General features: G+C 41.9%; 1 protein-coding gene across 1 annotated transcript in view; it reads right to left on the reverse strand.

Annotated features, from left to right (window-relative positions):
* GALNT2 (polypeptide N-acetylgalactosaminyltransferase 2) overlaps window positions 1-12,930 on the reverse strand; it is a gene marked incomplete at both ends in the record, with an annotated part of 103,266 nt that extends 90,336 nt beyond the window's left edge. The window contains one exon of the mRNA XM_081997650.1: window positions 12,817-12,930. Within this exon, the coding sequence (XP_081853776.1) occupies window positions 12,817-12,930 (114 nt within the window). The remainder of the gene's footprint in view (window positions 1-12,816) is intronic.
* Window positions 12,931-13,821: the final 891 nt, after the last annotated feature.

A 13,821-nucleotide genomic window follows, 5' to 3' on the forward strand; every position in this document is an offset into this window, starting at 1 on the left:
TTCTTCAGCTGACAAAAGAGCCAGCTAAAGAAATTCAGAGCTAGAAAACTGATATCCACAAGCACTAGCTGATCACAAAAAGCTAGAAAAAAAATTCTTTAATTATTCTCATAAGGTGCTTATGTGAAAGTACGTTTTCCAGACTGATCATTTAATGCTCCCTCTATCACCTCCCTCCAGGAAAAGAAGCACATTACTTTAACCTACAGAAGACAAAAGCAGACAAATGTCTTCAACTCATTTGAAACTGCAGATAGCAAGCTACATCACTGCAACATTCACACTTCTAGGCAAAAAGAAGAAAGTCAGATTTGTTCAAATATTGTATAAAAGCAGCAAACAAAGTATAAGTATCTATATAAAGGCCACTGTCTTTAGTTTAAAAAAAAAAATCAGAAATACACTTTGCCAAAACCAGTTTTACATCTATCCTCATTTGTATAATAAAATAAAATCTCTACCTAAAATCCTGGCTTATCTAAGAAATTATGCTTTTAAAAAAATCCACTGTCTGCTATGATGTTCTGACAAAGTGTTATGACAGTACAAAAGGAAGGTGACACAGTCATATAACTAAGGGGAATTAGGTAAACTCAGAATAAGATTGTATACAACACTCAAACAGAAAAGTATTAATAATTGAAGCAAACTGCAGACACTTATTAGCTGTTTTGCATACATAAACAAGTGCTTCAAGTCTTGAGTAAGTACCATAATTTCAGTACTTCTATGGATTATTCTAACAGAAATTGCCATCTTAAGCACAGGGTTTTTCCTCAAGTTCTACTAGTCGTGTCTTTTAAAAAAGAAAACATCATCTTGGAAGACCACCAAGTTCATACACCCACTAACATCCAACACCTTGCTTATTCATCATTGTGAACTGGCTTTCGTCACAAACTGGGTACACTGAAACCAGTGTTTCCTTACGTAGTTTTAGAAGTCTTCACAAGACTTTACCAAATCACTTGCACAGCAGTTCCCTTAAAAAAAAAAAAGAAAAATAATCTTGAAAGCAATTTGCAATTGAAAAGCAATCAGCTCAGGCGTCATAAAGTATTGAAAGGAAGTAATATCCAAACTACTCCTATACTCCAGGACTCAAACAACATCCTTAAACTGCCTTTTTTAAACACACCTCTTAGAACACCAAGGATCTTTCTTTAAATTTAAAAAAAAAAAGAAAAATCATTACAAGATATATAACATTCAGCGAGTAGAAGAAAGTTTTACACCAATTTTCTTGCATACTTATCCAGATCCATCACTGGAAACTTTTCTCAGTAACTAGGATAACAACATCATGAGATGACATCCACAATCAAAGTTAATCTGAACAAACACCATGATATTTCCAAACTGTTGCCTGCATCTGAGCTGTAGCTGCTCTTGGAAATAAACATTAGAATATCACAACTCTGAACAAAACCGAACATGCGTGAACTGGTGGTTTCAGAAGCGGTCAACATCAGGCACACTAAGATTAGACACTAGATGGGGTTCACTGCATAGCTTGACTACCACATCAGATCCAGACCCACAATACATTCTAACACAGTTCTCCTGAAAGTTTAGCAGCATGAGGTCCCATCACACTTCAACGCTGAAGACTGAAAAGCTTGAGCTATCTTTTCTGTGTGACATGTAAATTGGGACACTATAATTTCTTAAAATTCATTCAATTACTGAGTTTTAATCCATAAAAGGCAGCTCTCTAATATAGTTTGTTAAGACACATAGACAAAAAGGTTTGGTTTTGAGTGAAAGGCCACACCAAGAGATGACCACATGAGAAATTCTACTGTAAGACCACAGCTAACATCCACACACAGATACCTAAACCCCACTAGGAAGAACTCCCTTTCTAAATTCATGGTGTAGAAATAACTTAAGACCATTCAATCTTATGCAAAATAGAACTGGGACTCTAGACAGTGCTATAATGCAAACAACAGTCAGAAGCTTTTCACCAGACTTTCCAATACTGTCAGACAGTGTTTACAACAGCCAAGTTTGTCAAGAAAAGGATTACTTCTACACAGACAACCCTGCAAATGTAATACTTGAAATTGTCAAAAATATTTTCTACATGCTTAACTTAAAAAACAAAACAAAAAAACAACAAAAGCTACTTTGACATATCACTAAAGACCCAATCATGGACAAATTTGGAACATTTGCAACCATTAGGGAATAACAATGACAAATTAAAAAAAAAAAAAAAATCACACTCCAGGACCATCCATGTGTATAAAACCAGTCTTTGACTCAATTTCTGGCTTTTGGGATTGCAAGCACACATGAGAGAGAACATTAAATGACTGCAGACTGATTTTATCATCTTGATTTTCTAGCTATTGTTCCCAGGATACAGATAGTATTTTTCCTAGAACACCACTATGATCCACATTGGTTATCTCAGTAGATAACTGAAATGGATTTTTAAGCAAATAGCTTTTGCTGTGTATAAAGCCAGGTGCTTTAGGTCCTAGGCTAAAGTGAACATCAAGATCAATCTCATGCTTATGTTTGCTAGAGAGTGTTCAGAAGTATTGAAAATAACTAACAAATGCACCTTAATGAGACATACTGCATCCTTACCATGTCTTTCACAAACCTGACAGTCGCTGCGGACAACTTCCAAACTTTTTTCTCCTCTGATCAGTACCAGTTTTCTCGTAACGTATTTCTAACTCTTGTGATACCTCAGTGGTGGTATCAACAATCTTCCACTCAGTTCAGTCTTCCCACTAAGAATCTACCAGGCCAAACAATATTTGCACATATGTTTCTATAAAAGTTTCCTCAAAAAATTTTCAGGCACACTTTTTGCTGTACAAAGAAGCCAAATCCCTCCCCCTGCACTTTTTGTACATTAACTTTAAATATGAAACCTAAGGATGGAAACAAGTGCTGCTGCTTGTTAGGCCACTGCCCACTACTTTTAGATGAAATACTTCTTTCAGACTCCAAATGCCTTTTTATTTAACTACCAACATCTGCAAGTTCTTATGACACGCTTATTAACATAAAGTACACATTTCTTGTTTGTGGGATTGTTTCTGACAGACATTTATCAGTTTAAGAGGTATTAAGAAAAGTTCTTAAAAATTCACCAAGTAACAGAGCCAAGCTCCAACTCTCACAGGGGTCCACCTACAGAGAACACCAAAAGAAAACGAGATGATGCATCAGTGGGACAAAAAGGAACATTTCCTTAATTAAAAAAGTATTCACTAACATAGTGCACATGGGTAATAACTATTCCACGTGCTAGAACAGCTGGTTTTCCATTTGTTGAGACTAAATGACATAGCACATCTCCATGTCAATGGCTGTTGGCCGAGCAACAGGGTAAAATCCCAAATCCACATCGTGTTGCAAGAGCGCAAGTCAGAGGACTAAAGAACACCCCTTACTTGCTCCAAATAGATAATGCTGGAGAAAATGAGCAAGGTTGCTGTTAATGGATTGTCTTGTATGGTAATGAGGAGGACTGACACATTGCACTGTAGCAGGAGACATGCCAGCACCCACAAGAATTTATTACACTGTCTGGACAACATAAACCACCCTGATTTTCTGAAACGCTCACGCAGGCATATCCTGTAATTCAATCGTCCCCACATTTTTGGTAGGTCTGCCTACCACAGCAATGGTTTTGTGATAGGGATGTTTCCCAACAGTTGAACGATGACCTTTAAGTATATAGGCTAGCCCACTGTTAGTCCGTAGCAGCTTGCTACCAAATGAAGTAATTAATGAGAAGGAAATTTTTCATTTCCTTACCAAGGTCTTAAAAGAACCTAAGTATACTTAAGTGAACAGACTTTTCCATTTCACTTACAAGATGCAAGAAAAAGAAAAGCCAAGCAATTGAAAAAGGTTTCATCTCACTAAAGCATATATCCATATATACACTCATACATTTATTGACCATCCTTAAACTGACAGGCCAGCTAGAGCAAATGTATTTTAGTAACCAAAACTAGTTTCAGCTGTGCTGATTATTTCCAGGGTGGCTAAACATTTGGAACTTCATACAAGGAGAAAACATTTTCTCCTCATCAAGTCACAGCTCTTTGAGGATTTGTACACAATAGCATTAGCTCAGTGCCAATTCATTGTATAATCTTTCCTTGGCTAAAGCCTTTTTGTTTCAAGCAGATCTGTTACTCAGTATAGACAGTCTACTGCACTTTGTTAATGCTGAAGTTCAGCAGAATCTCTAGTTATTCTTTGCTTTCCTTACAAAAGCGCCTGGGTTTTATGGCAATTTTACAACTTCAGAAAAGTTATTTAACAACTGAACCTGCAACATTTCAATAGGCCCTTTTTTCTGTAAGAGACCATGGTCATAAAGACGACAAATCCAAATTATTGCCTTTGATGTGCACCACATAGCAGTTTTGGGGGATATATGGAATGCTCTAAAATTCAGACTTTCTGTTCTTTTAGTATCTCATTCCTTTCCCATTTGAATTTCATAAGCAGAGCTCAAAACTAACATCTGCCTGAATAGTCCGTTTACACAGACGTGCTCTGTCAGGTGGTGGAGCTATTTGAACTAGCATATTTTAACTTGTTGAAATGACAATAAAGGTACCCTGGGCAATTAACAAAACCAGTTTATAAAGAAGGGATGGTGGGGAAAACAAACAATTTAGATAGAGATGAAAAGGCAACTGGAAAAATAGAAGTGTTGATAGTAATTTGCACAAATTTGTACATTGGCAGGCTAACATATGAATAAGTTAGTTTTATCAGAAGAAAAACAACTTTAACATGCAAGTTGATACACACACCCTCGCCCCAAAAAAAGCCTACATTAAAGCTACAACAGAATTTTAAAATACACTATATTCCAACAGGGGATGTATCAGTCACGGTTTATAGAAAGAAAACACATGCTGATTTTTTCCCCTTTCTTGATCACTAACAACTGCCACAGGACACAATAAATAGTCCAGGACTGCTTCATTCATGCTAGGATTCCTTGGCAAATGAACACTTAGAGAACAACAGGTAAGCATGTACTCAGCATGCATCAGTAACATACAGGTTTCATAAAAATAATTCATTCTCCAAATAATAGAAAGAAAGAAACACACCTACACATTTCAAACTCTTCACTTCCATGTAGCAGGAGAGGTCTACCATATGAAGCTTTCTCTGAAAGAACCTTACAGATCCTAGTGTTATCTAGGCTATCTTATGCTATGCCTTTAAACTCCCAAAGACTTAAAATGATCATTTTGATGTGGACATTTAACTTTTTTCAATCTTCCCTCCTCAATCCATCCCTTATTCCTTGAAAGCTTACAGAAAAGGGAAAAGGCAAAGAGAAGATGAGCACCTATTCATATCAAAAAAACCAGCATGAAAGAATGCACCCAGGTTTCAAAAGATATATAGCTTAAGATACCACCATTTTGCACCACGTAACTGTAATAAAACAACCTGCTTAGTGTTTCCTTCTGGAACACCCACACTGATATTCTGTTTCCACACTATCCTGATATATTTGGGCAATGGCATTCAGCCCCGTACTCCTGAAAGAAAAAAAAAAAAGGCAAATCTCTCACTGCTTCCTGCAGATTCATTGTTAGAATTCAAATGTATATCCAACATGTGGCACTGCCAATATATTGGCAATATACAGCTTCTCCACTAAGTCCTAATACAAATCACTTTTGGTAACAAGTTATAAATAAACAAGGAGTTGAAAGACTGTACAACTCCTGGCTATACATTGATTTGTACCATTATAGATAAACTGTTGTCAAGAGTAGGTTATTTAAGAAAAGATTTAAGTGGACCAAATAAACTCAAACAAAAATACAAGTTTATAAATTGCATTGAATTTATTTGAGCAGCTTATATTCATCACCCAGATTGCACAGGATCAACTGTGTCCTAATGTTTTCTTTTCAAGCAGACTTAACCAAAGGTACTGTATATTAAATTAGTTACAAGTTTATGTAGTTACCAAAAAAATTTTTTGCTAGGGTGTAAGCTGGAATTATTATTTTTAAACAGTTTCTAGGCATGCAACAAGGATTACTCTCTCATGATACCCATTATAGATAAAGGTGTCTCTTCTGTTCTGTACTTGAGTATCATTGTGAACAGCTTTCTAGCAGACAATACCACATCTCTGATCTGACCTATGACCATCTTGACAAAACAGTATCAGTTATACACAACCACTTGCATACCACATAACATTGTAAACCAAAGAGAAAAGGACCAAAACAACAGACAAAAGAGGAAAATATAATCCGGATTTCTAAGGAAAAACCCTGGAATTATAATGTAATTTTGAGGATGGAGAATGAAGTTCTCTAACATAGGTTTAAATAGTTTATATTTTGTTTTTCTATCTAGGTTGGTCTAAAGACCAAGTGATGACAATCTCATTTTGGTAATCACCACTGAGATGGAGCATTAATATTCTTTTACTTCACATGAAGTAATATTGTGCCTTTTCTAATTTAGAACAAAGTTCTACTGTATCACTTTTCATGTTGTATTTTTGGAAGGATCTAGAACACATGGAAAGAACGACTGGCATTTATTTGCAATATGAATCAAAACACAAGACTGACAGGCCAGAACAGGTAGGGTACATGGCACCCTTCATTAGTACACTACTTAATTTTTAAAGAGTATTTGTCAAAGGACACCACTACAACTTACAAACTTTGTACACAGAGATCACAGTAAGCAGCAAACCACAGCAGCAACAGAGTAACACTGAAAAGCACAGCAAACTACTACAATATCCACATGAAAGGGAAAAACTAGGGGAAAAGCTGGTTAACTACCCTGTTTCATATGAAACTGCTGAAGAAGTCGTTCTTGTTTCCCCAACCCCTTCTAACCATCACTACAGCCTTGCTCTACTTCTCCCTTTATGAAACAAAATAGCTATCAGTAATCCAAGTGCGATAACATCAGTACCAAAATCAGAGTCATCAGTTTCTAATCTGGCAGTTGCAGGGGACAATACAACAGTCTTCTGGCTAAGAATTAATTTCTCACTATCCCTCTATACCAACAGGAAAACCCTCCACTGAAGCATTTCAAACAGCAGGGGAGAAAAAGGGAAGAGCCCAATATGACCACACACCTAGACTGCACAAAATTTGCGTTTGACTATCTTTTCATTGCACTCAAAGTTATATTTCATGAAGTAATCCACAAAAACAAGTGACTGAATTGCCAAGACGGTAATTTTGTCAAGTGATATGTCTTAGATTAAGACAACATACATGTACGACAAACTTCAGAGACTCATTTTTAGATTCTAGTGAGAGGAGGACAACTTTATTATTGAAGTGCCTGTGCATTTAGTTTCTTACCCATTTATTACAGAATTGCATAGAATAAAACATCTATTAGTAGAAACTGTTACCTGTTATACAGAGGAACATTCTTTTCTATCTCCTTGCACCTTCTAGAAAGTGAAAGCCACAGAAAGGACACATGATAATTTGATTTTTTAAACCTCTGATATCTTAACTTGTCTAAAGAACAAGATATCAGAAATCACATCCAATGTCACATCATACAAGGGACTGAAGTTACATTTTAAAGTGATGCAAACTAAACTTAGTATTTAGCAATTAAAACAGGCAATGCCTTCTTCAGATGAAAGACAACAGAATTGGGGAGGTTACTTTTAACCCCCTTCCAAAAAGAAGCTGTACTGCTTTCGCACACCCCGAGAGAAACAGTCAAAAGAAGTTACACTCTCCAGTTTCATTCCCTGACAAACACAAGTTAATGCACCTGAAGTTAAAAGACATTTCCTTTTTCCTCCTACTTAAACCTTCAAAAAGAAGGTTAGGTACACTAAAACTGTAGTATATGTAGCGCTTTTGCTCTCCTCCTATGTATGTCATTATGTGTAATGGCAATAAGAGCCTCACTTAACAGTAACTGAAATAGTTCAAGGGGTCCAAAAAAAGGAGAAAAGAAAGAGGAAAAGAAAGCTTTGCGTATGCTGAAAGGAGTTATTCTAAAGTTTTATCATTGTAGAACAAGAACTTATAAAGCTTGTTTCTTTTTCCCCTGCTTTCCCTGAAGTGATCGAGTTACTTTAATCAGTCACGTACTCAAAGCAAAGCACCACCTTTTACCTTTGGATTTATTTTATCTCAGTTAGCTCCATGGTATAGCCACCTATCAAAAGCCTGCTCCAAAATAATAAAAATAAAAATAAAAAAAGCAAAACCAGAATATGGAAAGGAAAAACAGCACTCTATACAGGGCCATAACCCGTTCTACAGAAGCAGCCTGCCTCCTTGTGGCTCAACTAACTGTAAATTAGATTTCTCCAATTCATTCCATCACACCCAGCAAATCTAGTGAGCCAAGAGAATAGTAAGCTTCTAGTTCAAGGTGGTTTTGGGGTTTGGTTTTGTTGGGGTTTGGTTGGGGGGTGGGGAGTTGATGAAAAAGAAAGATATTCCCAATTTTAAGAAGCACTGCCAAAAGTTATCCATTTCTGATTACTGAAAGATTGCTTTTAGCCTCCTCTAGATAGCAAAGATGGGGTGGGAGGGGACAGAGGTCCAACTTTAAGACAACTGACATTTTTTACAGGGCAACAAAAGCAAAAGTTTGTCAGCACTCTGGCACCTAAACCCAGAAGGCTCCAAACCTCCAAACCTTGGCTCAGCTGCGGCTCAAGCTAGCAGGCCTCCCTTGATGCCTTAGCTTTCAACAGTAAATCCCCTTTCTGCTTACAGGTCTCCATCAGGGTATGCCTCGGAGAATTTCACTCTTGGCAGCAATGAAGTATTTGATGCTTTCAACAAGATGCAGACATTCCTCTGTCCTGCCTGAAAGGCTCAATTACAGGGGGCTACCTTCTTAACACCTAGAAGAGTAAGTTCTTCAGAAAATAGCTGGAGGGTTTGGCTTTTTTGGGGATTTTTTTTTTTTTTTAATCCAGTCACTCTATTGTGCAAGAGCTTACTGGTTAAAGAACTCAAAACCTGTGTGACAAATACACAAATTCAAATTCACACCAGTCTTAGGAGGGGATGACATCATCATGATGACTTTGGCTTGGGAGGCTATGAGTAGCTTTCTAACCATCTCACAGAAGCCGCTCCATTTTGTGCAAGCCTGAGACACAAAGCATGAACTACTTTTGCTACAGGTTAGGAAATTAATCCACAAAAAGAAGGGAAGTTTCAGTCTCTGCTCCAAAGGCTTTTTAATATAAAACACATTGAGCAAACACAAAAGTAGCCCACATTTTTCTCAATCTCACAACTCTTGGGCTTGCAACTTACTTTCTTCTGTGTCACAGCCACTGTTCTGGGAACTGTTTCTCTAACCTTTAAACAAGTGAATCAGACTCACTCTTTCCAACCTACAACCCAGTGATCTGTCTTGAAAAGGAGTGAACTGAACTCATGGCGTTCTCATGCTTACAATCATTTGAAGTGGAGATTCACAGGGGGGAGACATTTCTGCCCCCTCCAAGCATATTTTGAATGAAAAGCTCTGACTCCACTTTTTTTTTTTTTTTGTTGCGGGGGGGAAGGTTGTCACACCTTAAATTCCAGACATGGAAGATGTCATTTCTTTCTACTACAGTTTTTATGTCTAGGTCCAGAATGAGAAGCATTGCATCTTCCTCTCTTTTTTTGTTATTATTAGTTACATATTTATCAATGAGACAGCTTCTACTTTGTGTGCTTTAGACCCTTTCATGCCTGCTCAGCTCATACCAGGCCAGAGCACTGCACATAAGGCTGTGGGCTCCACCACTGCTGCCAGGGCCTAAAAGCTTAGGCAAGGCTGTACCTCACACTGCAACATCCAAATAGCTTCATAGATCTCATTAGAAAGGTTGTAAATGGAAAACCAAAATAAATAGAAGCTTACATTAACTCTGACACTACCGCAAAGAAAAAAAAAAAAAAATCACTCTCTCCTCTTACTCAGGTGCAACCCTGGCAAAGGGAAAACACCTTCAACTCTACTGAAGAGAAAGGGAATTGGTGGTGTTCATCACATCACAGGACTGGCCACTATACTAAACAAGTCCAGTGTGTCTGAATAACACTCTAGGTCTGTGTATGGAAAAAAAAAATCATCCTTATGGAAAAAGCATTGTTTGTATAACCAGATCTGTAATTAACATGCAAATTACTCACACAAATGAAGAACTATCCCCTCCTGGCTTTTGTAATTTTATAGACTGAACATGGCAGAGACTTCAATTCATTAAAAGTGATGCTCTTCTGTAAGCAACTCTGTTTCCATTATATTGAAATAGTGGGCAACTAACAAGGACTACATGAAGTCATACACACCAAGAAATTTACTACAGTAGGGTTTCTGTTCATAAGTTTAAGACAGTTTGTGTTTTTGCTTTATACCAGGGTCTGACACTAAGTTAATAAGCCTTTTATTGAGATTCAAAAGCTATTACATTACACACATCTTCCCCTACTTACATTTGCTAACCTATGCTGAGGCCCAGGATTAAATTTTACGCTTCACTGACAGAAAACAGAATCCTAAATCACCAATCCACACATAATTGTTATTTTCCCCACTTGTTTCTTGTGGTCACAGTACCTACTTTCTTCCTCACCATGGCCTTGCTTTAAACTTTCACATTTTTAAATCTAGCACTGAGCTTTAGCTCAGGCTTATGGAATGTCTCATTTTCTTTAAATTATCTTTATTAAACTCTCCCCATTACCCAGATCAGTAAGGTTTACTAAGTCTTGAGCCGAATGATAACAAATTATACTACTGTAACAAGTATCAGGATCATAGATCTCTTAAAACTGTAATAAAAACTCCTACTAATATCAATAATAAACAGCACCAGGTTCTAGTAGATTAAGTACCAGCCTCGTACTCAGAAAAACTGGTTTCTGTTTTATTCTCACCTAGTCTTCTAGGTGACCTTGGGCAAATCACTATCCCCACACTGCAGTTTCCCCAGCAGTAAAAATAAATTGAACAGAGTTGCAAATCTGTCTGGAAACTCCAAATGAAACACACCACAAGAGTTAAAAATATATTTCCCTATCTGCAGATATATTTGCCTTAGATAGCTTTTCTTTACCCCATTATACATCAGCAGCAGCATAAGATTGCTTTTACTTTCTAAATACACACTGATAGTTCTTCAAGAATGGCTTTAGGCTACTGCCTTACTTTTTATCACATGCTTGATCTATCTTTGCTACTGTATCTACTTTGAAGGACTAAGAGCTTGTATTTAGCAATACAAACTTAAGACTTAATATATTACATCAAAAGTTGCTGTTGGACACAGTCCTAAGCTATGGGGAGAGACTAAAACAGGACACATCAGAATAGAGTGCCAATTATCAACGAGCGGCAACCCACTCTCTAGACCCTTGCTCACGTAAGTAATGTTGTAAATAATCATGCAAGGATTTGCTTCCATGACCTGCCGTGAGAACCAGTCATCGGCAGATTTTTACCGGGAATACATGCATTGATGAACCCACCTGCATCAAAGCAACATAAAAAGGATTCCCCCTTCTTCTACACTGCTCGACTTAAGAAGCACTACTTATCATTTAACAGGAGACTGCCGTTTATTAGCAAATCACACCACTCAACTGCGGTGCACTTTGCTCACTTGCCCTATTCCCATTTTTGGGTTTGTTTGTTTGTTTTGGAAAAAAAGACACAATTATGAGATGCTTTTTCACATTTCCTATTCCAAAATATAAGGCTTAAACAACAGTTTCTAAAAGCTCTTGGCTTTGCTAGTCTTTGAGGGGAAAAAAGCCCACCAAAAACAAAGTACTTATTCATACTCGATTTTTCTAAACAGAGTTAGTGCATAAAGTTGCCACTTTCCACATCATGCCACACAAACCTGTTTTGATTGACACAAACATGGACTACGATGTACCTAACTTCCAGCTATTTTCCTGATCAACGGGTTACTACGACACATTGAAAAATTTACTTAAGAAGTTGATGGGCAGAATAATGAAAAATTACCCCTGGACTGTCAACAGCCAGCTTCTTGAACATCAGCAACTGAGCCGTTAAACAAAAAGGAAGAGACAGACCTTCCACACTGCTGACACGAAATGTGACAAATCCAGCTATTTCCCAAAATATTGCAAAACCGATCAGAAAAGGGTATCTTTTAGGCGTAGCGATAAGGAGAAAGGGAATCGCTCTGCATGCGGGGGGTGGGGGTGGGGGGGTGGGGAGACGGGGAGGGGAGAAAAGGGGAAAATGCATTTGCGGCTCGGAGCCTCGCGTATTCTCCAGGTGGGAACACGAGCCCGAACGACTCCGGTACTGGCGGGGGGAGGAAGGAAGGGGCAAACGTTATCTGCCGGGAGGGGAGCGGAGCCCAGCCCGCCTCCCCCCGCCCGGAGCGCAGACCCGGGCCCCCCCGCCGCCCGCCCAGCTCTCCCCCCCGTCCCCCCCCAACTTCCCCCGGCCCGGGACGTGGCCGGCCGCAGTTGGATAGGGAGCGACGTGACGAGGCTGAAACCGGTCTGAAGTCCACAAAGAAGCCATCTGCCTCCGGGAAACGGGCTGGGGAAGGGCGGGCGGGAGGAAGGACGGGCGAGGCGGGGAAGGGGGGGAGAAAGAGAAGCCCGAGGGAGTTTCACCCCGCCTGGAAGTGAGCGCCCCCCGCCCCGCGGGGCGAGGAGATCCCCCCCGCCGCCCCCGCCCCGGGACGGGCAGCGCCGCCCCCAGCCCGGCCCGAGCCGCCCCGCCGCCGGGGCAGGGAGCGGGGACACCTTCCCCGCCCAGGGCTCAGGGCTGAGCTCTCACCTTCCTGCCGCCGCCGCCGGCCAGCGCGGCGCTGCCGCCCGAGTACATGTAGTAGGCGATGCCCAGCACCCACAGGAAGGCGAAGCAGAGCAGCAGCCGAGACCTGCGCCGCATCCTCCTTCCCTCCCTCCCGCGCCGCCGCCAGGCCACCAGGAAACGGCCAGCAGCAGCCGCCGCCTCCGCTCCTGCCGCCGCCGCCGCGCAGGGTCAGGGGGCAGAGGGCGAACGCCCGCCCCCCGACCAATCCCGCGCCGACCGGCCCCGCCGGGGGCGGGGCGGGGTGGGACTACCGGCGTCGCCATGGTTGCAGCACGCCGGGCCGCCGCCCCCGACCCTCGCGGGCCGGGGGGCTGCGCGACCCCCGCGGCGGCCGGGCGCGCACCGGCCCGGGCACGCACCGGCCCGGCCCTGCCCGCCCCTCTCGCGGCCGGCCCCTCCGGTCCCCTCCCTGCCGGCGGCCGCCGGGCTCCCCAGCGGCTGCCTGAGGGGCGCGCGCTGCCGCCGCCCCGTGAGGGGGGAGCAGCGCGCTGCGCCTCGAGGCCAACGGCTGGGCGGCGGGGGGCAACCGCTTCCCTGTCTTGAGGCGGCGGGGCCGCCCCCGCGGCTGCGCCTTCCCCGGGCGGGCGGGGAGAGCAACCGGCGGGTGCCCGGTCCGGCGGGGCTTCGGAGCCGCTCAGGGGGCTGCCTCGCGGGCGCGATGCGCTCCGGGCGCCGGCCCGCCGCTTCCCGCCTCCGCCTGCCCGGGGCCGAAAGAGGCGAAGTGTCTGTGGCGGCGCTCCGTGGAGCGGTCCGCGGGTTCCCCGCGGAGCTGGGGCATGGGCAGCGCCGGGAGCGGGACCTCTGACCTGAGGCGTGACCCCCGCTCGCAGGGTTTGCTAGCGGCTGTGCGCCCGTTCAGTGCGGTCTCCGAGTGCCGTAGTACGCCACGGGTGTGTTGGTCACTCACTCCCAAGTCCACAGAAACTCCAGGCTGGATGCCACAAGTCGTGTCTGTGTCTCCCTCCC

This window comes from Phaethon aethereus (genome assembly GCF_964289735.1).
Source record: "Phaethon aethereus genome assembly, chromosome: 3".
Lineage (NCBI taxonomy): Eukaryota > Metazoa > Chordata > Aves > Phaethontiformes > Phaethontidae > Phaethon > Phaethon aethereus.